The sequence below is a fragment of the Podarcis pityusensis genome (assembly GCF_964106645.2).
Source record: "Podarcis pityusensis genome assembly, chromosome: 2".
Lineage (NCBI taxonomy): Eukaryota > Metazoa > Chordata > Lepidosauria > Squamata > Lacertidae > Podarcis > Podarcis pityusensis.
In genome coordinates this window covers 117,418,308-117,441,797 of record NC_138029.1, presented here as the reverse complement: position 1 = coordinate 117,441,797, position 23,490 = coordinate 117,418,308, and the positions used below count along the sequence as shown (strand labels likewise).

At 43.1% G+C, this 23,490-nt stretch overlaps 2 protein-coding genes across 5 annotated transcripts in view; both read right to left on the bottom strand.

Moving 5' to 3' along the window:
• Positions 1–23,490, bottom strand: part of LOC308469342 (uncharacterized protein) — an 86,185-nt gene that overhangs the window by 33,035 nt on the left and 29,660 nt on the right. Inside the window, exon 1 of one of the 3 annotated variants that reach the window (XM_080991646.1) lies at positions 1,250–1,310. The exons of 1 other annotated variant lie outside the window; for it this stretch is intronic. The gene's annotated coding sequence lies outside the window, so the exon portion shown is untranslated. Of the gene's footprint in view, positions 1–1,249; positions 1,311–23,490 lie in introns of those variants that run through there. One more of the 3 variants, XM_080991648.1, reaches the window with a different exon arrangement.
• On the bottom strand, positions 7,299–23,241 carry LOC308469495 (uncharacterized protein). Of its 2 annotated transcripts, XM_080992036.1 has the most exons (3): positions 22,304–23,241; positions 20,775–21,193; positions 7,299–12,149 (listed from the first exon to the last, which is right to left on the bottom strand). In XM_080992036.1, the coding sequence occupies exons 2-3, from the start codon at positions 21,031–21,033 to the stop codon at positions 10,342–10,344; spliced, it is 2,067 nt and encodes a 688-aa protein (XP_080848162.1). In that variant the 5' UTR covers positions 21,034–21,193; positions 22,304–23,241; the 3' UTR covers positions 7,299–10,341. The 2 variants fall into 2 exon arrangements, with proteins under 2 accessions (XP_080848162.1, XP_080848161.1); XM_080992035.1 differs by lacking the exon at positions 22,304–23,241 and having other exon boundaries at positions 20,775–21,278.

Below are 23,490 nucleotides of genomic sequence, written 5' to 3'. Positions count from 1 at the left end.
CTTATTTTTCCTCCCCCCAGAACTGGGGTTGGAAGGTCTAAACATGCTGATTGTGTTTGCAAGACTTGTATGTATGCTAGATGGCATGTCTGGTGAGTGTGTGCAGCACCTCTGGCGTGTGTTCATGTGACTTTATGGTCTGCATCTCTTTTCTGGGTGCGCATGCATGTGCATACATTGGCCACAAAGCTCACTGGAATGTGGCCTCCAGAATCAATGCAGCTTTAAGCCCATAAATGTTTCGTTCCCCCTGCTCTATCAGAAAGAACAATCAAATCTGAGACTATCAGGAGGAGAGAACTGGATCTACAGAGTTAATATTCTCAACATCCTATGAACACAAATTGCAATGAGATCTCTCTCTAATTACTAATTAGATTTTTTTCTTAAAAATATGAAGCAGTATTGAAATGAAAGGAGTAATAATCTGAACATGGATAGCTAATTTCAATTTCGCCTTCCTCAGTCTTTAACAATACTGTCTTCAATGTTTTTATTATCATTAATTCATTTCCATATGCCACACTTCTTAAGAATCCTCCTTTCCTCTGCATTCTCAAAATTGGCACCCACTTCAACCCTCAGCCTTCATCTGAAAACTCAGCTGTATTACTGAGGAAGGTGGAAATAAAACAATTAATGAAACAGGGTTAAGCCTGTCTCACTTATTCACACGCAGACACAAGAGGTCACTAGCTTTGATAGTTTGGGGAAAGATCAGATGCATTCTCTGGGGAATAGATTTATTAGCTGTTTTTTTAGCTGTGACAGAACAACAGAGCCTCCATGTGTAGGCACAGTGTACCTTGATTTGGGGCAGGCAAACTGCACTGCTCTTCCTCCCCCCCCGCCTCCCCTTCCCTCTCCGCCGTGGGGAGGACCGTCGAAATGGGCTGGGCTCCCTGCTGAGGGTCAGGGAGAGGGGCGGCAAAAGCCCCAGGTACGCCGCTGATCATCGGACGACTATATGCATCGTCCATCGCGGAGCAGCAGCTGCCTTGGACCCCTCATTCTGCCCCTTGAGCTCAGGACTGAAGGGAGCAGCTCCCCAGGGTCTCCGGCAGGGTCCGTGCCAGCCTGAGCCAGAGATGTTTGCCCCTGCGCCCTCCTGCAGATGCCCTGCCCCTCAGCTGCGCCCCTTCCCCTTCCTGCCCGGTTGGGGGGCGCCCTGCAGCCTCTGGCTGGACTCCGGGCCTGATCCTGCCAGGCGCACGTGCTCTCCTCCTCCTCCTCCCCCGCTTGCTCCTACCTCTTGCACCTCGGACTCCTCGCTCCGTCCCTGCAGCGGAATCCAGCTCCTCTCCGGGGAAACTAGCTGTCAATTTTCAGATATGAAAATAAGGGATCAGCAGCCTCACCTGCCCCGGGGACAGTCTACAGGATATCTAACATTCCGGGATAGCAGTGGGAAATGGCACTGGAATAAGGGAATTTCCCGCAAAAAAAGGGAAGGTTGACAGCTATGCCTGCAGCCCGAATGGGTAGCTGGAGGAGGCAGTCCAGTTCCCAGCTCTGCTGGTTGGGATCATGGAATCACTCAGCTCCAGCAACCGACCTTTCCAAACCCTCCAACATTTCTCTGATGAAAATAGGGACATCCCATTCCATAAATATAATTTTCCTATTTATACACCGCACATCTTATTACGTTGCCCCAGCCACTCTGGGAAGTTAACAACTAGAATACAAAAAAGGGAGGTGCGAGGAGGTCGTTGAACTAAGTTAATGAAAGTTAAGGATTTGGAAATATTAGACTTGTTTTTTAATTTTTTGTTTATTTTTGTTTTTTGTATTTTTGTCCTTTGATCTAGATGTATTGTGTGTTTTGTTATTTTTTTTTCGACTTTGGTTTTTCTTGAACTGTATTGTTTAATTGTTATGTTTATCTACTTCTTTCTCTCTTTTTGTTCCTTCTCTTGTCTTTTCTTTCTTTTTTCTTTGTAACTTTAAAACTCTCAATAAATATCATTAAATATATATATATATAAATTTTATTGTTTATAGCCAATGGCCACCACAATACGAGCACAAATCACACAGCTGCAAAATAAAAGACATTGCATGCACCAGACCAGGATAAATCTATAGCGTCCAAAATTTATTTTCACATTTCTTTCAATGGGAAGGATATAGGGCAGCAGAGTCCAGGTGGTGAGGTCCAGATTAGAGTTTCTATCATACTTTACTGTCTGCCCTGCTGGCTGAAGCTGATGGGAACTTGACAACAACATCTGGGGACACCTCAATGGCTATTCTGTGATATACAGAATCTACAAAGGATTAAGGCACTGATCCAGAAGAGAATGAACTGAGAAGAGGCCCCACTGAATTATCTTGGAGCAACTGTAACTGTAGTGTGTCAGTGTGATCTGTCTGAAGTGAAACAGATCACTATATAATAATAATAATAATAATAATTTATTATTTATACCCCACCCATCTGGCTGAGTTTCCCCAGCCACTCTGGGCGGCTCCCAATCAAGTGTTAAAAACAGTACAGCATTAAATATCAAAAACTTCCCTAAACAGGGCTGCCTTCAGATGTCTTTTAAAGATAGGATAGCTGCTTATTTCCTTCACATCTGAAGGGAGGGTGTTGGCTTCCTAACTATAAGCTACTCTGTTTGGATATCATAAAAATTCACAGACAGACAGACTTTAATGTTGTATACAGTGTAAGGTTGGGGAATTGAGAGGTGGGGAGAGCAAGCGGGGGGGGGGGAGGTAGTACACTTTCATTATTTTCAAAGTTCATATGCAAGGTGTTTGTGTCAGTGTGACATGGGTAGGTTCTCTTCCTTTTCATTTATTAGTTTTCATTGGCAGTGAGAAAGATCGAGGGGCCCAGGGCATAGTTGGTTGCCTTCAGTTGACTGCAGTAAAGGTGGTGGAGGCTGAACCATTTTGAGGAAGAGATTGTTGTAATTCTTGGTTTGGTCCTTCAAGTAAAGGTAATGGTAAAGGGACCCCTGACCATTAGACCCAGTTGTAGACAACTCTGGGGTTGTGGCGCTCATCTCGCTTTACTGGCTGAGGGAGCCGGCGTACAGCTTCCGGGTCATGTGGCCAGCATGACTAAGCTACTTCTGGTGAACCAGAGCAGCACACGGAAACGCCGTTTACCTTCCCGCCGGAGCGGTACCTATTTATCTACTTGCACTCTGATGTGCTTTTGAACTGCTAGGTTGGCAGGAGCAGGGGCCAAGCAACGGGAGCTCACCCCGTTGTGGGGATTCGAACCGCTGACCTTCTGATCGGCAAGCCCTAGGCTCTGTGGTTTAACCCACAGCACCACCCACGTCCCTTCAAGTACTTGTTGAAGTACCCTTCAAGTACTTGCTGTTAAAGTTGTTCCATGGAATTCCTGATCTGGACCTTGTGTGGAAATGAATTCTCTCCATCACAAAAATAAGTTTTGAAGCCTTACTGCAGAACAGTCTTAAACAGTCTAACAATAAGATAAGCATGATAAAGTAGCACGTTGCAAACAATGTTCAGTCCTTTATGTAATTTAGTCAGCTTTCCTCTCTCTGGTCCCAGAGGGAGATCCTAAGCTTCTTCAACATTGCATGACTTATTTGCAACTGCTGCTGCTTCTCCTAGCCATCTCCAACAAGCACCCACTGACTTCTCAAGTTTAAGCTTCCTTCCGTGAGAGCTCTGCAGCTTATGCCTCCAGTGACTAGTTATGAGGAAAGATCCAGCCTCCTCTGAGGCTTCTGTCAGAGTGGAACCTCTTGCCTAAGTCTAAGAGAAACTTCCCTTTATAGTATTTTTATTACAATGCATTCAAGCACAGCATTATATGTACATTAAACTTATAACACTTGTTCCCTTCCAAGTAACAATGACACTTACAAACAGGTTATCACTTTCTTTTTCTATGTTTGCTTCGTATGCCAGAATGTTATCTCTCTTTCCCCTCAAATGCTCCAGGCGACCACAGATGAGTGTCTAAAGAGAAACCAAAAGCTCAGAGTTTGGGGGGGGTGAAGCCTTGAATATCAGGTTGCCTCCTAGTCCCTGCTATTAGAGTTCTATTTGGTAAGTGTTGTAGAAGAAGAAGAAGAAGAAGAGTTTGGATTTGATATCCCGCCTTTCACTCCCTTTAAGGAGTCTCAAAGCGGCTAACATTCTCCTTTCCCTTCCTCCCCCACAACAAACACTCTGTGAGGTGAGTGGGGCTGAGAGACTTCAAAGAAGTGTGACTGGCCCAAGGTCACCCAGCAGCTGCATGTGGAGGAGCGGAGACTCAAACCCGGTTCCCCAGATTATGAGACTACCGCTCTTAACCACTACACCACACTGGCTCTCCAGTGTAGGAGCTTTAAGGTTTTTTAGCTGTATATTTAAAAAACAAGGCTCTTGTGAGATGTTTCATTATTTTGTTATTCTGACATTGCATTGCACAGGAGCACCTTTGCACAGCTGTTTGAATTTTTTTTTATGAAAAAAGAATAAGAATGCATTCTAAAGGGTTTCTTTAGAAGCAGAACAAGTATTTTATTTTTTATAACAGAGGAAATGATGCCCAGTTCTTAGTGCTCATCCTGGCTTTAAGATTAGCAGCCACAAAACCCTCACAAAAAGCTATGAAAGGATTTTGTTAGCAAGATTCAAGGTGAATTCCTGCCTTATTTTCCAGGGCTGCTTCTTCCCTGAAAACCAAAATTTTAAAAGATGATGCTGTAAGGTGCTACACTCAATATGCCAGCAACTTTGGAAAACTCAGCAGTGGCCAGAGGATTGGAGAAGGTCAGTCTACATCCCAATCCCAAAGAAGGGCAGTGCCAAAGAATGTTCCAACTACCGCACAATTGCGCTCATTTCACACGCTAGCAAGGTTATGCTTAAAATTCTACAAGGCAGGCTTAAGCAGTATGTGGACTGAGAACTCCCAGAAGTGCAAGCTGGATTTCGAAGGGGCAGAGGAACCAGAGACCAAATTGCAAACATGCGCTGCATTATGGAGAAAGCTAGAGTGTTCATGAAAAACATCTACTTCTGCTTCATTGACTATGCAAAAGCCTTTGACTGTGTCAACCACAGCAAACTATGGCAAGTTTTTAAAGAAATGGGAGTGCCTGATCATGTGAGGAGAATCAGAACTTACAGGGTTAAACAGTTCTGTGTGACGTCTCACATTCTGAGGCGTGGTTATGTTCACATACGGGAATCTTTCTTTGTGTGTGATTTACTTTCGTTTTTGGCTGAGAGGCGAGAAGGATGCCTGCTCTCTCGCCGGGACTGATTTATGATGTTTTTCTACTCATTAAAGACTGTTAGAGATTAGCAAGAAGCCTGCGCACAGCCTGATTTATTATTCACACACAAGGCAACACTTTCTGCCGCTGCGGATCTCTGCTAAGAGCTGTGAAGAGAGGGACTTCCGGGTTGGCGCCATCGCCGAATGGCGGACTCCCTCCGAGCTCCGGAGGGAGCCTGCTCGGCAGGGGCTGGGTCCTACCGCACCGGCAATGCGGGGACCCTTAAAAACCACGGCCACGAGGGCCGTGGACATGGAGACTCGGCTGGCACCGTCAGCGCCCTCCCGACTCGTGAAGGAGCCTTTTTAAAGGCTACGGATCGGGTGCCGGGGAGAAGCGTGGTGCTTTGAGTCCTCTGCTATCCCTGCCGAGCGCAGCCGCATGCCATCCGGCGGAGAGCGCTGACTTCTTCCATTGAAAATTCGGACTTTTTAACAACAACCCGTGAGTAATTTGGAAACTGGGTTTAAAAGGAGGAAAAAAAAGAATTTCCTTTTGATTTGGACACGAGCGGGGGGGGATCCAAAAAGGAAGTCAGTCCCCCCCCCTATTGTAAACCTTCTAAGACAAGGACGGGGAAACCAAGGTCCAAAAAGATTTGTATTGCTGATAAAAACTAAGAATTCCACGATGGGAAATTATAAGAACTGTGCTGGAGGACGAATTGAGGGAGAAGAAACGTAACCCCCCCCCCCTGGGAACCGGGGTGATTGAAGAGAGAGCCTGGTGAAAAGAGTCGGAGATTTTGACAGCTGTCAAAGTAGCTGTCAAAGTCGGAAAGCAGAGAGGATTTTATTATGAGAACTTTGCTGGCTAAATTTGTTATAATTTGCTACAACTTTTTAAAACCTGGATACAAAATGGCGAAAACATGGATAACAATCGGACTTTTGGACTAGAGAAAACAAAGTTACAACAATCCCCCTAGAGGAGTTTCGGGACATTACAAAGATGGTCGTAAGTGGAAAAATACCATTGGAATTTTATAGAACTGGTTATCTTCTGGGAAAGCTGCAAAACGGAAATAATATTTTGTCTACAGGGTGTACAGCTAAAGGAGACAATAGAATTTTCTATTGAAGAAAGGAAGGGACTGAACGCAAGTTTTTGTTCCTGAATAACAATAATCCCTGCAGACTTACTAAGCTTCTGAATTAGAACGTTTCAGCAGCGGAACAAGAGGAAACTGGACTACAATTTGGAAAGAACAATGGGGGGAGCTTTATTAAAGATCTGAAGTTAAGTGTTTTAAAAAATAATTATGAAAGGAAAAAAACAAAACAAAAAAAAAAAAACCAGCAAGGAGTTGGGGGAAAATAGGCGATTTATGGATTGTAAGAATTCCAGGCGGATAACATGGTTTGGTGGTCAGGGGGAAATTAAACCGGGGACAGAGGGGGAGAACTAAAATCCAAAGGCTTGTCAATTTCTTTTTTTGAACTGGTTTTGTTTCATCTATTATATCTTTTATTTCTTATTTCTGATATTTCTATTATATGGGGTGTCTTTATTATTAAAAAAAAAAGGGAAATTGTGGAATAAAAATGGGGTGGGCCCTGGGAAAGAAATTTTTGGCTTTTTATCAAGGGTATTGATGAGGAGTGTAGAAATTTTAAATTCGAACAATGGTCTAAACAAATTAAGTTTTTAATCAGAATTGAGAGCTTGTGGAGCCAACAATATGAAACAGGAATATGATAGGGGTGGGGGAAGGGGGGAGTCCCAGAAAGTGGATATATGAAAATAAGGTTCTGAATGTATATTAACTTTTTACTTTCTGTATTTTTGAAAATTTTAATAAACATTATTTAAAAAAAAAAATAAGAGCTGTGAAGAGAGCTCAAGCTTTTTCTATCAGCACAGGCGTCCATCGGCCCAGGGGAAGTGTGCCGGGCGCCATCATATCTCAGCAGATCACCTCATCTGTCTTCTGTGTGTTACGGAAAAATCTAGGTGTGAGGCTGCTCAGTCACCCAGCCCGTCGGGCAGAGCCCGTGGGTCCCTTGTGGAATAAAGGAAGGAGTCCAGCCATCAACTGGAGCAAATAGCTGTAGACCAAAGTTTATTTCGCAACAGGTTGAAAGAGGAATTTTGAACCCCGAGCATGGGGTGACAAAGACTTTTAAAACTTCCCCACCATATCCCAGAATACAGTTTGTAGAGCATCACTGTTATATGATTGTTACATCACTGACATGTCACAAAAGGGATGGGGTAGACAGGGGTTACACTAGTTTAACCTTGGCCAACATGTCCAGACAAGCCCTTGGTACAAGATTAGCATAAGTAGACATGTCAGGGCAAGACTCAGGTATAAGATTAGCATAGGCAAACACCTCTGAAGTCCCATCACCCAAAGTACAATAGAACTTCCTTTGCATGTCTGGCCCCTTGGCAAGTTTGGTGATGGGATTAGGCTTTCCTTGGCCCAGCTCAGCAATTCTCACCCCTGGACACTTCCTGGAGTCCTTTTTCAAGGGGAAAATATCTTTGGAATGGAGGAAACTGGCAAAGGAGTTGATTTTATATTATTTTTAAAGCTAGGTAACTTCCCTGAGCTGTCACGGTGAAAGGATACATTCAGGCATAATTTTTGTAACATTTAACAGTCTAGCAATATGTAGTTTCCGTAACATGAGAAATCTCTGTAACATGAGAAATCTCCCATAATTTCCATAACATAAGAAATCTCTATGTGGGACAAGAAGCTACAGTTAGAACTGGATATGGAACAACTGATTGGTTCAAAATTGGGAAAGAGTATGACAAGGCTGTATACTGTCTCCCCGCTTATTTAACTTATATGCGGAATTCAACATGAGAAAGGCTGGAGTGGATGAATCCCAAACTGGAATTAAGATTGCCGGAAGAAATATCAACAACCTCAGATATGAGGATGACACAACCTTGATGGCAGAAAGTGAGGAGGAATCAAAGAACCTTTTAATGAGGGTGAAAGAGGAGAGCGCAAAATATGGTCTAAAGCTCAACATCAAAAAAACGAAGAACATGGCCACTGGTCCCATCACCTCCTGGCAAATAGAAGGGGAAGAAATGGAGGCAGTGAGAGATTTTACTTTCTGGGGCTCCATGATCACTGCAGATGGTGACAGCAGTCACAAAATTAAAAGACTCCTGTTTCTTGGGAGAAAAGCAAGGACAAACCTAGACAGCATCCTAAAAAGCAGAGACATCACCTTGCCAACAAAGGTCCGTATAGTTAAAGCTATGGTTTTCCCAGTAGTGATGTCTGTAAGTGAGAGCTGGACCATAAAGAAGGCTGATCGCCGAAGAATTGATACTTTTGAATTATGGTGCTGGAGGAGACTCTAAAGAGTCCCATGGACTGCAAGAAGATCAAACCTAACCATTTTGAAGGAAATCAGCCCTGAGTGCTCACTGAAAGGACAGATCGTGAAGCTGAGGCTCCAATACTTTGGCCACCTCATGAGAAGAGAAGACGCCCTGGAAAAGACCCTGATGTTGGGAAAGATGGAGGGAACAAGGAGAAGGGGACGACAGAGGACAAGATGGTTGGACAGTGTTCTCGAAGCTACCAGCATGAGTTTGACCAAGCTGTGGGTGGCAGTGGAAGAGAGGAGTGCCTGGCATGCTCTGGTCCATAGGGTCACGAAGAGTCGGACACGACTAAATAACTAAACAACAACAATCTTGCCAAATGTGAACCTTATATTGGCCCGTTTGACAAGACCAGCTGCCATGTTTGAGTTGTGTTTTTTTTGGGGGGGGAGGCTTAAGCATCATTTTAGGAGGCAGCAAACAGTCAGCTTTAAGAACTGTGGAATCGGTTATCTGTCACATGAGAAACAAGGCCTGATTCCCGCCCCCGCCCCTTAATCCTCTCCAGCTATTTGCTGATCCATCAACTTTGATGGAGCTAAAAATATTCCCAGTTCCCCAAATTCCTGTCAAAACTGTCCCAAGGTGGTGTCAACCATAAATTTTCCCTACTATTTTGAACACATCTGGCAAATTGATTCAAATCAACATTCATGAGCATGGATTCAAAAATGTTGTTGCTCCCCTAATTTTCCCTGGTTGTCCACTTCCAATCTCAGCTCTTGGCAGACTGTTTCTGAACTGGGAGGCATTGGCTGGTTCCTGTCACCTGACAGCTGGAGGTTTCCAGAGAGAGAGTGCAGAGTGCTGAGGAACCAGATGCTGAGACTTCAGCTAGAGTTCAACAACACAGGTGCTTGCTATATGCAACTTGGAGACAAAGAATCCTTAATTTTCAGTCAGATTCAGAACTATTTCCTGTCTTCTTACCTATGAATTACATTTATGTTCCACACTTCCCTCATCAAGCCCACCACAAGATATAGTGCTTTCACGCACACAGCAACCCTGCGAGGGAGGTTTCGCATAAAGATGGTGACCAGCTTTAAGTCGCCCAATCAGCTTCACGACTGAGGAGGGATTTGAATTGTCCCCGGCATTTGTGGACCTAGATCCTTGGACTCCAGCTCCCATGAGCCCCAGCCAGCATGGCCAGCGGCGAAAGAAGACGTGAGTTGCAATTTGACATCATCTGGAGGGGCCACAGGTTACCCAACAGGTCCGTTTTCAGCACCTTGACCTTCTCCTGGCGCAGCTGCCCTTGGAACTCCTCGTACTGAATGTGCTTCGTCCTGCAGTGTGTCTGCAGGTGGGCCTTCTTCAGGACGGAGAGGGCCTCACCACAAATGAGGCTCAGCTCCACAAAGAAATAGTCGTGGGGCCATTTCTTATTGAAAACGCTGCACTCCAAATCTATCTTCCTCTTCTTGTGGAAACATTGATTGTGTTCAGAAACAGACAATTAGGCAGACGAAGCTGTTCTAATATGGGAGTCCTATGCTGCTCTTTGAGCCATTGAAGCTTCTGAGCTCTTTTCAAAGGCAGCCCCAGGTAGAGTGTGTTAAAGTAACTGCTACGAAATGTGGCACAGGAATGCTTTCTTTTGACACCAAGGGGAGCTCCTCTTCTGGGGCTGAAAGCATTGGCATGGTTTGATTTTGTCCGTATTGCAAGGAAGCATAGAAGGAAAGGTAAAAAACACCTATGCAGTTTATTAAAGTATCTGTGGTTTTTGCCCTGTATGAGTTCGTTGATGTCTTCTAAGTGCTCCATATTGGCTGTAGCTCTTTCCACATTCAATACATTTAATTGGTTTCTCCCCCGTGTGAGTTCGTTGATGTCTTCTAAATGATCCACTATCACTGAAGCTCTTTCTACAATCCACACATTCAAATGGTTTCTCCCCCGTGTGAGTTCGTTGATGTATTCTAAGTGCTCCACTTTCATGGAAACTCTTTCCACATTCCATACATTTAAATGGTTTTTCCCCTGTGTGAGTTCGTTGGTGTATTCTAAGTTCTCCACTTCGACTGTAGCTCTTTCCACATTCCATACATTTAAATGGTTTCTCCCCTGTGTGAGTTCGTTGGTGTATTGTAAGTTCTCCATTCGTACTGAAGCTCTTACCGCACTCCATACAATTATATGGTTTCTCCCCTGTGTGAGTTCGTTGGTGTATTCTAAGTGTCCCACTTTGACTGAAGCTCTTTCCACAATCCACACATTCAAATGGTTTCTCCCCTGTGTGAGTTTGTTGATGCCTTCTAAGTGCTCCACTTTCATGGAAGCTCTTTCCACACTGCATACATTTAAATGGTTTCTCCCCTGTGTGAGTTCGTTGGTGTATTCTAAGTTCTCCACTTCGACTGTAGCTCTTTCCACATTCCATACATTTAAATGGTTTCTCCCCTGTGTGAGTTTGTTGGTGCATTCTAAGTTCTCCATTTCGACTGTAGCTCTTTCCACATTCCATACATTCAAATGGTTTCTCCCCTGTGTGAGTTTGTTGATGTCTTCTAAGCGCTCCACTTACATGGAAGCTCTTTCCACATTCAATACATTTAAATGGTTTCTCCCCTGTGTGAGTTCGTTGATGTCTTCTAAGTGATCCACTATCACTGAAGCTCTTTCCACATTCTATACATTTATATGGTTTCTCCCCTGTGTGAGTTCGTTGGTGTCTTCTAAGATGTCCACTTTCACTGAAGCTCTTTCCACATTCAATACATTTAAATGGTTTCTCTCCCGTGTGAGTACGTTGGTGTATTCTAAGTGATCCACTATCATTGAAGCTCTTACCGCACTCCATACATTTAAATGGTTTCTCACCTGTGTGAATTCGTTGGTGTATTCTAAGTGCTCCACTTTCACTGAAGCTCTTTCCACATTCAATACATTTCAATGGTTTATCCTCCGTGTGTATTCGTAGATGTCGTCTAAGTGTTCCACTTCGACTGAAGCTCTTACCGCACTCCATACATTTAAATGGTTTCTCACCCGTGTGAATTCGTTGGTGTATTCTAAGTGCTCCACTTTCACTGAAGCTCCTTCTACATTCAATACATTTAAATGGTTTCTCACCCGTGTGAATTCGTAGGTGTAATTTAAGTTTCCCACTTTCACTGAAGCTCTTTCCACACTCAAAACATTTAAATGGTTTCTCTCCCGTGTGAGTTCGTTGGTGTATTTTAAGGTGTCCATTTTGACTGTAGCTCTTTCCACATTCAATACATTGAAATGGTTTCTCCCCTGTGTGAGTTTGTTGATGTATTCTAAGATGTCCACTTTGACTGAAGCTCTTACCGCACTCCATACATTTAAATGGTTTCTCACCCGTGTGAGTTCGTTGATGTATTCTAAGTGCTTGACTATGACTAAAGCTCGTCCCACACTTCATACATTGAAATAGTTTCTCTCCTTTGTGAGTTTGTTGTTGTATCCTCAGTTTCTTTGTTCTTCCCAATGAATTGACAGGTGGCTCCATAGAATTGTGACCTTCATCTTCCTCACCTGTTTGGGAGTCTGGGAGGAAAGAGAATCCTGTTAGACTTTCAAGAAAGACAAAAAAGGAACTGAACACATGTCAATCCCAATCTGCACCTTCTCTCATTTTAACACCGTCTCCAATCTCCACTGTCCTCTCTAGGTTCCAATTTTTTTGCAAAGCAGATGAGATAATGGCAACAGCAACACCTGAGCACTCCATTCACACTTAATAATGCACCATCATTTTATAATACGAATCTGTGGTGGAATTAGCTTATTAGACACATCGCTGTATTTTTCTTTCTGAAGTGAAGAAATGATCTCAGGCTCGAGTAACAGTATTTCCCTTGTGAAATAAATAAAACTTAAGTGCTACATGTAACTGTAAAAATATTGCAATATATTGGAACCTAAGAAGAGCCTGCTGGATCAGGCAAAGGCCCACCTAGTCCAGCATCCTCTTCTCACAGAGGCCAACCAGATGCCTGTGAGAAACCGGCAAGCAGGACTGGAGCACAAGAGTCTTCTCTGCCTTCCTGTGCTTTCCAGAAACTAGTATCAAGAAGCATTATTGCCTGAACCACGAGGGCAGAGCAGAGACGTCAGTCTTATCCTTTTTTTCAAGCTATCCAAGTTGCTGGATGTCACTGTCTCCTGTAGGATGGATTCCATAGATGAACTATGCTTCTGTTTATTCATCTTTTGCTTTTTTTTTAAAAAAAAATATTTATTCTAATTTTAAAATTACAAAAAAAGAAAAAAGTAGAAAAAACAAACAAATCACATACATCTTACAAAAAACAGACAGTAAAAAGAGAAATACAAAAGACAAAAAATCACAATAGAAAATAACAAAAATCAATTAAACCATTACAACCGTCTTCCCATTTACTTGTTTCCATGACTTCCTCTCACCTCCCTGCTTTGTATTCTAATTTGAATCGTATCTCCAGCAAATCCTTCTAACCTTCTTTTCTTTTACTTATTTTAACATTCGAAAGTATTTAATTCTCCTCTATCTTTATTTTACACTTCATATTTACTTATTCCATTATACCCTGTCTGCCAATACGGTCTAATATTCTTCTCCAACCTTTTCTAACATTCTTTTATATTACAGTGTTTCTGAAGATATATTTTAATTTTTTTCCAGTCTTCTTCCATCAACCCTTCTTCCTGATCTTGAATTCTGCCGGTCATCTCAGCCAGTTCCATATAGTCCATCACTTTCCTCTGCCATTCTTCTCGGGTAGGCAATTCTTGTGTCTTCCAGTATTTCCCAATAAGTATTCTTGCCGCTGCTGTCGCATACATAAAAAAATTCCTGTCTTCCCTTCGCACCAATTGGCCGACCATGCCCAAGAGGAAGGCCTCTGGTTTCTTCAAGAAAGTGTATTTCAATACCTTTTTTAATTCATTATATATCATTTCCCAGAAGGCCTTGATCTTTGGGCACGTCCACCAAAGGTGAAAAAAAGTACCTTCATTTTCTTTACATTTCCAACATTTATTATCAGGCAAATGATAGATTTTTGCTAGCTTGACTGGGGTTAAGTACCACCTATAAATCATTTTCATTATATTTTCTCTTAAGGCGTTACAAGCCGTAAATTTCATACCTGTGGTCCATAACCGTTCCCAGTCAGCAAACATGATATTATGCCCAACATCTTGTGCCCATTTAATCATAGCAGATTTAACCATTTCATCCTGTGTATTCCATTTCAACAGCAGATTATACATTCTTGACAGATTTTTAGTTTTAGGTTCTAACAATTCCGTTTCCAGTTTAGATTTTTCCTCCTGGAAACCAATCTTTTTATCTAGGTTAAAAACCTCCCTTATTTGATAATAGTGAAGCCAATCTCGAACTTTAGTTTTTAATTTATCAAAGCTCTGCAATTTTAATTTATCTCCAACTTGTTCTAAAATTTCACAATATTTTGGCCAGTTTGTCTCCATATTTGTTTTTTTCAATGCCTTTGCCTCCATTGGTGACAGCCACCTTGGTGTTTTACTTTCCAACAAATCCTTATATCTCACCCAAACATTAAACAATGCTTTCCTGACAATATGATTCTTAAAGGCCTTATGCGCTTTAACTTTGTCATACCATAAATATGCATGCCATCCAAACACATTATCAAAACCTTCTAGATCTAAAATGTCCACATTTTCAAAAAGTAGCCAATCTTTCAGCCAACAAAAAGCGGCCGATTCATAGTAAAGTTTAAGATCTGGCAGGGCAAATCCCCCTCTTTCCTTCGCGTCTGTTAATATCTTAAATTTTATTCTAGGCTTTTTGCCCTGCCAGATAAATTTGGAAATATCTCTTTGCCACCTCTTGAAACAGTCCATTTTGTCCACAATTTGTAATGTTTGAAACAAAAACAACATTCTAGGCATTTATCAACATTCATCTTTATCGCTGCAATTCGGCCCAACAATGATAACTTCAATTTTGACCATATTTCTAAATCCTTCTTCACTTCTGACCAACATTTTTCATAATTATCTTTAAACAGATTCACATTTTTGGCAGTCATATTCACCCCTAGATATTTCACTTTATTAACAATTGTTAATCCTGTCTCTTTCTGAAACCTCTCCTTCTCAATCTCTGTAAGGTTTTTCTCTAATACCTTAGTTTTCATCTTGTTTAATTTGAAACCTGCTACTTGACCAAATTCTTGGATTAATTGTAATACTCTTTTTGTGCTAGCTTCTGGCTCCTGTAATGTCAAAACTAAATCATCAGCAAAAGCTTTCAATTTGTACTGTTTAGCTCCGAGTTGTATACCTTTAACCAATTGGTCTTTTCTAATCATATTGAGCAAAACCTCCAGGACCGATATAAAAAGCAATGGGGAGATTGGGCAACCCTGTCTTGTTCCTTTCTCTATCTTAAATTCTTCTGTAACTACATTGTTCACAATAAGCTTGGCTTTTTGTTCCGAATAAATTGCACCTATACCATTTTCAAAACTTTGGCCTACCCCCATCCCCTGCAAATTTTTCTTCATAAAACTCCAAGAAATATTGTCAAACGCTTTCTCTGCATCTACAAATATTAAAACAGCTTTAGTATTGATATTAACTTGCAATTTTTCCAAAATATTAATAATATTCCTAGTATTATCTGACAAATGTCTCCCAGGGAGAAAACCCGCCTGGTCTTTATGAATCTCTTTTACCAATACATTTTTTAATCTTTTAGCCATAATTTCCGCAAAAATTTTGTAATCCACATTTAGTAGGGATATGGGACGGTAGTTCTTCAACTGTGTCTTCTCCACTTCGGTTTTTGGTATAAGTGTAATGTATGCTTCTTTCCACGACTCGGGTGCTTTTCCTCCCCGTAGTATTTCATTGCAAAGTTCTTTCAACGGTTGCAATAACCATTCTTTCAAAGTTTTGTAGTACTTTCCAGTTAGTCCATCCGGCCCTGGAGATTTGCCCAATTTCATATTCTGAATGGCTCCTTCCACCTCTTGATCAGATATTGTAGAGTTTAATATTGATTTACTCTCTTGAGATACTTTTTGTAATCCATTATTTTTCAAAAATCGGTCAATGTCTAATTCTTTCTGAGTCTCCTGCATATATAACTGTTTAAAATAGTTCTGAAAGCACTTCCGAATCTCTCCAGGGTTCTGTATGTTCTTCCCTTCTACTACCAAGTTCGTAATCGTATTCAGCTTTTGTCTTTTTTTCATTTGCCAGGCCAGTAATTTCCCACATTTATTTGCCGATTCGAAAGTCTTTTGTTTCATCTGTTTAATCTTCCATTCTATCTCCTGGTTCATCAGTTTCATATATTGTACTTGGTATAGCTTTATCTCTTTTAGAATCTCCTGTGAGTTCGGTTTCGCCCTCAGTCTTTTTTCTCCATCCTTAATTTTCTCCAAGATTTTTTCTCTCTTCTCATTTTGATATCTTTTCCTAATTGCGTTTTGTTGTATCAAAAATCCTCTCATCACCGCTTTGCTGGCATCCCAAATCACTCTTTTTTCTGTCGTGGTATTCAAATTTATCTCAAAATAGTCTCTCAAGTTCTTCTGAGCCTTTTTAATAATTTCCTCATTCCTAAATAAGGTGTCATTCATCCTCCATCTAAAAGCTCCAATTGGCATTGGTATCATTTCAATCTTTACTGGGTTGTGATCAGAGCAGATTTTCGGGCAAATCACCGCTTTTTTAATCTTAGGGGCCAGTCCTCTAGTTATCCAGATTTGGTCTATTCTTGTCCATGTCATATTTGCTTCAGAGAAGAAGGTTCCCTCTCTTTCCAAGGGGTTCTTTATTCGCCAAATATCCACAAGATCCATATTGTCAGTCATTTCAAAAAATGTCTTTGGTAATCTTCCATCTTTTGTCACTGTTTGTCTTTGGGCTTTATCCATATTTATAGACACTACTCCATTCATATCTCCCATCAAAATAATGTTATAATCCAGATAATCCAGGAGAGTTTCATGCAATTTCTTAAAGAATTCTGATTTTCCCTCATTTGGTGCATATACACCTATTATCAAAAATTTCTGTCCTTGGAACTGAATTTCAATTGCTATATATCTTCCTTGGTCATCTTTAAATATAAATTTTGGTGACAGGCTTTCCTTCGCATAAAGTACTACCCCTCTTTTTTTAACATTGTCCGATGAAATGAATTCTTGTCCCAATCTTTTATTTATCAAAATTTTTCGATGTAGCCTTGTCACATGAGTTTCTTGTAAGCAAATCAAGTCCAAATGTTCTTTCTTCAATGTATGAAATACTCTCCCCCTTTTCGCCGACGAATTTAGACCGTTAATATTCCAACTTAAAACTTGTAGTGTCATTTTGTAGTTACTCTCCTTCTCCTCCAACAGCCCCAAGAAGATTGTCAATATCTGTTGGTGGCGTTGATTTCACTTTTTTTTGCAGACTCTTAACCGGTATCGCAGTGTCTTTTCCCAGTCCTTTCTGTAGATCTTCTTCGTATGCACTCAAAAACTTATTCTTTTCCTCCACTGATCTAATCTTGGTCTTTCTTCCTTTAAAACTAAAGGATAGACCTTGGGGAAATTCCCACCTGAAAAGGATTTTATTTTTTCTCAACAAGTCCACCAAATCTCCAAAATCTTTTCTTAAATCAAGAAGATGTTTTGGTATATCTTTAAAGATTTCCACTTTTGATTGTATGATTGTCAAGGGTTTTTCGTAGTGCAGGCCCAAAATTTTGTCCCTTTCTTCTTTGGATCGGAGGGTGATCAGACAATCCCTTATTTTAATCTTTCTTCCTCCTTTCCCCAGTCGAAAAGCCCTCACAATCCTAAAGTCCTCTTGTTTCAATTCCGATTTCCAAAAATCCAGAAATTCTTGTGTCAGAAAATCTATCAGGGTGCCTTTCTCCAACTCAGGAACAGCTCTAATTCTAAGATTTGTTTGTTTGTCTTTAAGGTCAATCATAGACAACGTTAACTTATGTTCTGCAATCTCTTTCTGCAGGTCTGGTACCTTTTCAGTTTCCAATTGCCCCAATTTAAATTCTACAGCAGCAGTCTTTTCCTGTATGGACTTTGAGTCTTGCAGTAATCTCTGAATAGATTCCGTATTACTGTTTACTTTTTTCTCCAAATTGTCTAATGTTTCTGTATTTAAGTCAATTTTCCTATTTGCAATGTCCACTTTCTGGTTCGTTTCTTCCACTTTCCTATTCGTCTCCCCCACCCTTGTACTTAATTGTTGTATCGATTCATTAATCTTAGCCAGAGCACTGGCTAAAATTTCCTCAGGCATTCCACCAGACTTAGGTTGTATTGCCGATGCAGGCAAACCAGCAGATGATTGCCTTCTGTGTACCCAGGGTTTCCCTGATCTCAAGACTGACTGGTCTTTTTGACCATCAGCCATAACAAAGTGAAGGTCAAATTCCTTTCCCACGTCTGGTGTTCCTGTTTACAAGTGGAAAATTCCTTTCCTGTAGTTGCAAGGAGTCCCACTAGGTGGACACTGTTACCACCTAGCTAGTTACTGTCCTTTTAAAATAGCAAGAGAGAGAAACTAAGTAAAAAGACAAAAATAAAGAACACAAAGTAGCTTTCCAGTTCTTTCCAATCTTTTCCCCAAAGAAATTGGCCACAATGTATCTTCTTTGCAGCCAGCAAGCAGCTCTGACAGCTTTGACAGCTGAGACGTCCACTGACAAATCGCTCTTTAAATCCTTAAATTTAAGCAGTCCGGTAGAATCAAAAGCCTTTCCCTTATCCCTCCAAAGGGTAGATCCCACCAAAGTTCTCAGGTCAGAAAGAAACTTTTGTTTCAGTTCAATTTTCTCACGTTTAGCTCCAAATCTCTATGCTTTATTCCACATACAGTGCAGGGAAGCGGACTTCCTGTTTGCGCTTCCACCGCGGTAGCCAATTCAGACGTTTTTTACAGCTTAAAACTTTTCCGCTTTTACGCAGATAGTCCAATTAATCCAATTAGTGCTCTTTTTAATCCAATTCCTCTACTCACGGTTAAAATTTAAGTCCAAATGTCCCAGGAATAAGTCAGCGCTCTCCAGCAACGGCAACACGGCTTCGCTCAGTGAAAGCAGTGATCCGCTCGCAGCACCGCGCTTCTCCCCCGCTCCCTTCTGAAGCCTCAAAAAAAGGCTTCCTTTCGGGTTGGGGGGCACTCCAAGGTGCCCGCCGAGCCTCCACGTTCGCAGGCGTCCGCGCCTGCGATTTCCAAGGGTCCCCGCTTCGCCGGAGCGCACAGGACCCGATCTCCCACTGAGCTACCCCCTCCGAGACTCAAAGGAGGTCAGCCATTGCTGCTGGCGCTAACTGGAAGTTGTTTTATTCATCTTTTGCAGCCCTTAAAGGCTGATAAATGTATTATGGCCTAAGCTTTTGTGGGCTGCAGTCTGACAAAGTGGAATTTTGAGCAGGATACGTGATGCCACAGGGACGTGGGGACAGGTGAGGCTGCTGATCCCTTATTTTCAAATCTGAAAGTTGACAGCTATGAACCAGCATGTTTAGACCTTCCAACCCCAGTGCTGGGGTGGGGAAAAATAAGAGCACAAGAAGACCCTGCTGAATTAGCAATGAGATCCATGAAAAAAGACCCTTCTGATTGTTCTTTAGAAACCCTCTTTAAAGAGCAGCCAGTGGGATCATTTATCTCTAGATAAGGACTCCTATCCCATCTCAGCACTGTGCTGATTCCTGCTGAGATTGGAGTTAAAGGATCTCTCTAAGGGATCTTTAAGGGACGCGGGTGGTGCTGTGGTCTAAACCACAGAGCCACGGCTTGCCGATCAGAAGGTCGGCGGTTCGAATCCCCGTGACAGGGTGAGCTCCCGTTGCTCGGTCCCTGCTCCTGCCAACCTAGCAGTTCGAAAGCATGTCAAAGTGCAAGTAGATAAATAGGTACCGCTCCGGCGGGAAGGTAAATGGCATTTCTGTGCGCTGCTCTGGTTCACCAGAAGTGGCTTAGTCATGCTGGCCACATGACCCAGAAGCTGTACGCCGGCCCCCTCAGCCAGTAAAGCGAGATGAGCGCCGCAACCCCAGAGTCAGTCACGACTGGACCTAATGGCCATGGGTCCCTTTACCTTTACCTGGTGCCACTATAAACCTCTGAGTCTCTTTGTTGGCTTTGTGTACTTATTTTGAAATTTGTACCAAGGTTGTACCACAGTATCTCCATAGAAGCTTAAAGGTAAAGGTAAAGGTACCTCTGCCCGTACGGGCAAGTCGTGTCCGACTCTAGGGTTGTGCGCCCATCTCACTTAAGAGGCCGGGCGCCAGCGCTGTCCAGAGACACTTCCGGGTCACGTGGCCAGCGTGACAAAGCTGCTCTAGCGAGCCGGCACCAGCGCAGCACACAGAAACACCGTCTACCTTCCCGCTATAAAGCGGTACCTATTTATCTACTTGCACTTAGGGGTGCTTTCGAACTGCTAGGTGGACAGGAGCTGGGACCGAAAGACGGGAGCTCACCCCGCCGCAGGGATTCGAACCACCGACCATGCGATCGGCAAGCCCTAGGCGCTGAGGTTTTACCCACAGCGCCACCCGCGTCCCACCGCCACCCGCGTCCCACCCATAGAAGCTTAGGAACGGACAAAATCACAGGGATGCTATAAATTATTATCCCACTCACTCACTCTCACAAACAATCCCGGTATGTAAGATTGGCAAGTTTACACAATTTGCTTCTAATACCAGATGCTCTTGGACTTTATATGTCCAATCCTAAGTGTAGAGCCTCCAGCCACAGGAATTGTGTATCATGATAGCTGGTCCTTTGTCCCTTAAGTCCACAAAACTGGGGAGCTGCATGCATTTATTGTGTTTTGATGCTGGTGGAATGTATCACTCTGACCCTGTCTATAAAAAATAAGGGTAATAGATTAATTATAAATAATTATGGGAAGCATTTCCATTACCCTTCACCCGTTTTTAAGGATTGGTGTGCCACATCATTATCATCAATTATTACTGCTGGGGAAATAACATCTAAGATTTAGAAGCCTGGAGGAAGAAAAGCTGCTTTGGAGAAGGCCTCACCCCTTCCTTCTTACATTCAGGAACCTCCTTCCATTTGTCTTCTCTCCATCTTTTCACCTTTCTCCCTCCACCATCCATCTATCCCTGTCCCCATCTCCTCTCCCCTGGAACTCACCAGATTTCTCCAAGGGTCCTGGGAGGGAATGCTCGGAGGTTGTGGGGAGGGATGCGGGAGACAGCCTGACCAGGTCAACCGTCCATCTTCCTCCTTCCATCCTGGCCAGGGTTGCAGGTTCAGTCTCAGCTAGGTTTGCAGGTTCAGCTTCCTGAGGAGCGCAGAATCCAGAGCAAGTTGCAGCTTCCTGGGAGGGAGGGACGAAGAAGAAGCCAAGGGAGTCTGAGAGCCCCTGCAGGGATTCTCCTGCCCAAGACATTCTGCTGCCCCTGGAGAAGCCCCAATTGGGCACCCCCTTCCCAATTGCCTCCACCCATTTTCAAAAACCTTTGGCAATTCCTTTCACCTGCCTGTCCCACCTCCCTTCCTAAGGCTGGCATGGTATGCACATTAGTGGCCTGAGAGTAGATCCCTTGGAACTTAAGAGTTAATCTGCAAAGGACTGCTCTGAATACATGGGTGGCCCTTGCATAGAGAAGAAGGAAGCCTCTTGCTTGCATCAGGACACCCTAGGAGAGGCGGTGGATCCGCCCACTGCTCCCTCTGCCCTTGCTGCCTCCTCCTCTGTCCTTCTGCCCTGCAAACACCCTTTGCTCTTGTTCCTCAGGGGAGAGAGGCGGCTGGTGGAAAGAGCCTTCAAACCCATCCGTTTCCTCCACTGCTCCCCCTCCTGTCCTTTTGGGAAACAGGAACTTTGGTCAGGAGTAAACAACTTAGACGGCAAGTTCGCAAGATAAGCACTTTGGAGCACTGCTTCCTCCTACCATGTGTGTGTCTGTGTGTGTTTGGACCTAGAGGACAACATACATGTTTACACCAAGTGATTCCTTAAAGAGGGCAATTCTTTAAAACCGAAGGCCATTTCTACGAAATGGAAGACTTCCGAAGGCAGCCTTTTACAAGGAAATTTTTGATGGTTTTTATTTTCTTGGAAGCTACCCAGATGGGCAGAGGCAACCCAGTCAGATAGGCAGGATGCAAATAATAATAATAATAATAATAATAATAATAATAATAATTGCTTCCTAAGCCTGTCCTGGGACTCGGGTGGTGATGTGGGTTAAACCACAGAGCCTAGGACTTGCCGATCAGAAGGTTGGCGGTTCGAATCCCCGCGACGGGGTGAGCTCCCGTTGCTCGGTCCCTGCTCCTGCCAACCTAGCAGTTCGAAAGCACGTCAAAGTGCAAGTAGATAAATAGGTACAGCTCCGGCAGGAAGGTAAACGGCGTTCCCATGCACTGCTCTGGTTCGCAAGAAGCGGCTTAGACATGCTGGCCACATGAACCGGAAGCTGTACGCTGGCTCCCTCGGCCAATAAAGTGAGATGAGCACCGCAACCCCAGAGTCGGTCATGGACCTAATGGTCAGGGGTCCCTTTACCTTTTTAAGCCTGTCCTGCTAGGCATGCTGATCAGAGACTCTGTCCAAACAACCCCTTCAAATGCAACAGGGCTTCCTATTTTTACTGCTATCAGTGGGAACAGTCAAACCACGAAGCCACTGATCAACCAGAGTTTCCTGTTTTGACCAAGCACATTTTGAAGTTAGATTAATCTCCCGGCTTGTTCCAAAGCTGGCAGCTGTAGTTTCCTGGTTTGGGCAAAATGGAAAGTTTGCTAGTTATGGCTCATAAGAGACTGCCTGGTTTCATCACAGTTCACCCTCAGGGCCGGCCCAATCATGAGGTAAGCTGGGACAATTAGGTCAGGAGGCAGATGCAGGGAGATACGGGACTAGCACATTCCCAGCTCCCCTGTTTGTTAGCCTTGCTGTCAGTGCAGGACCACAGCTGGTAAATTTGTGCAACTACCAATGTAGAGTCCTTTTCTTTTGCCCTCTCTCACTAAAGGTTGGGTGGGGGTCCTTCCTGGAGTGATGCATTCTGGTTGTGGGGGCCAGGAGACTGCGGTGGCGGCTAGAGTTTTTGGTTTTAAACTTGGGTCAACTTAGGTTTTATTGTAACTTTGCTGCAGCAATGCATTAAAAAGTCAGCATGGATTTCTGAAAAATAAGTCATGTCAGACTAACCTGATCTCGTTTTTTGACAGAATTACAAGCCTGGTAGATGAAGGGAACGCAGTGGATGTAGCCTACCTTGATTTCAGCAAGGCATTTGACAAGGTGCCCCATGATATTCTTGTAAAGAAGCTGGTAAAATGCGGTCTTGATTATGCTTACCACCCAGTGGATTTATAACTGGCTGACTGACCGAACCCAAAGGGTGCTCATCAATGGTTCCTCTTCATCCTGGAGAAGAGTGACTAGTGGGGTGCCACAGGGTTCTGTCTTGGGCCCGGTCTTATTCAACATCTTTATCAACGACTTGGATGATGGACTCAAGGGCATCCTGATCAAATTTGCAGATGACACCAAACTGGGAGGGGTGGCTAACACCCCAGAGGACAGGATCACACTTCAAAACGACCTTGACAGATTAGAGAACTGGGCCAAAACAAACAAGATAAATTTTAACAGGGAAAAATGTAAAGTACTGCACTTGGGCAAAAAAAATGAGAGGCACAAATACAAGATGGGTGACACCTGGCTTGAGAGCAGTACAAGTGAAAAGGATCTAGGAGTCTTGGTTGACCACAAACTTGACATGAGCCAACAGTGTGACGCGGCAGCTAAAAAAGCCAATGCAATTCTGGGCTGCATCAATAGGAGTATAGCATCTAGATCAAGGGAAGTAATAGTGCCACTGTATTCTGCTCT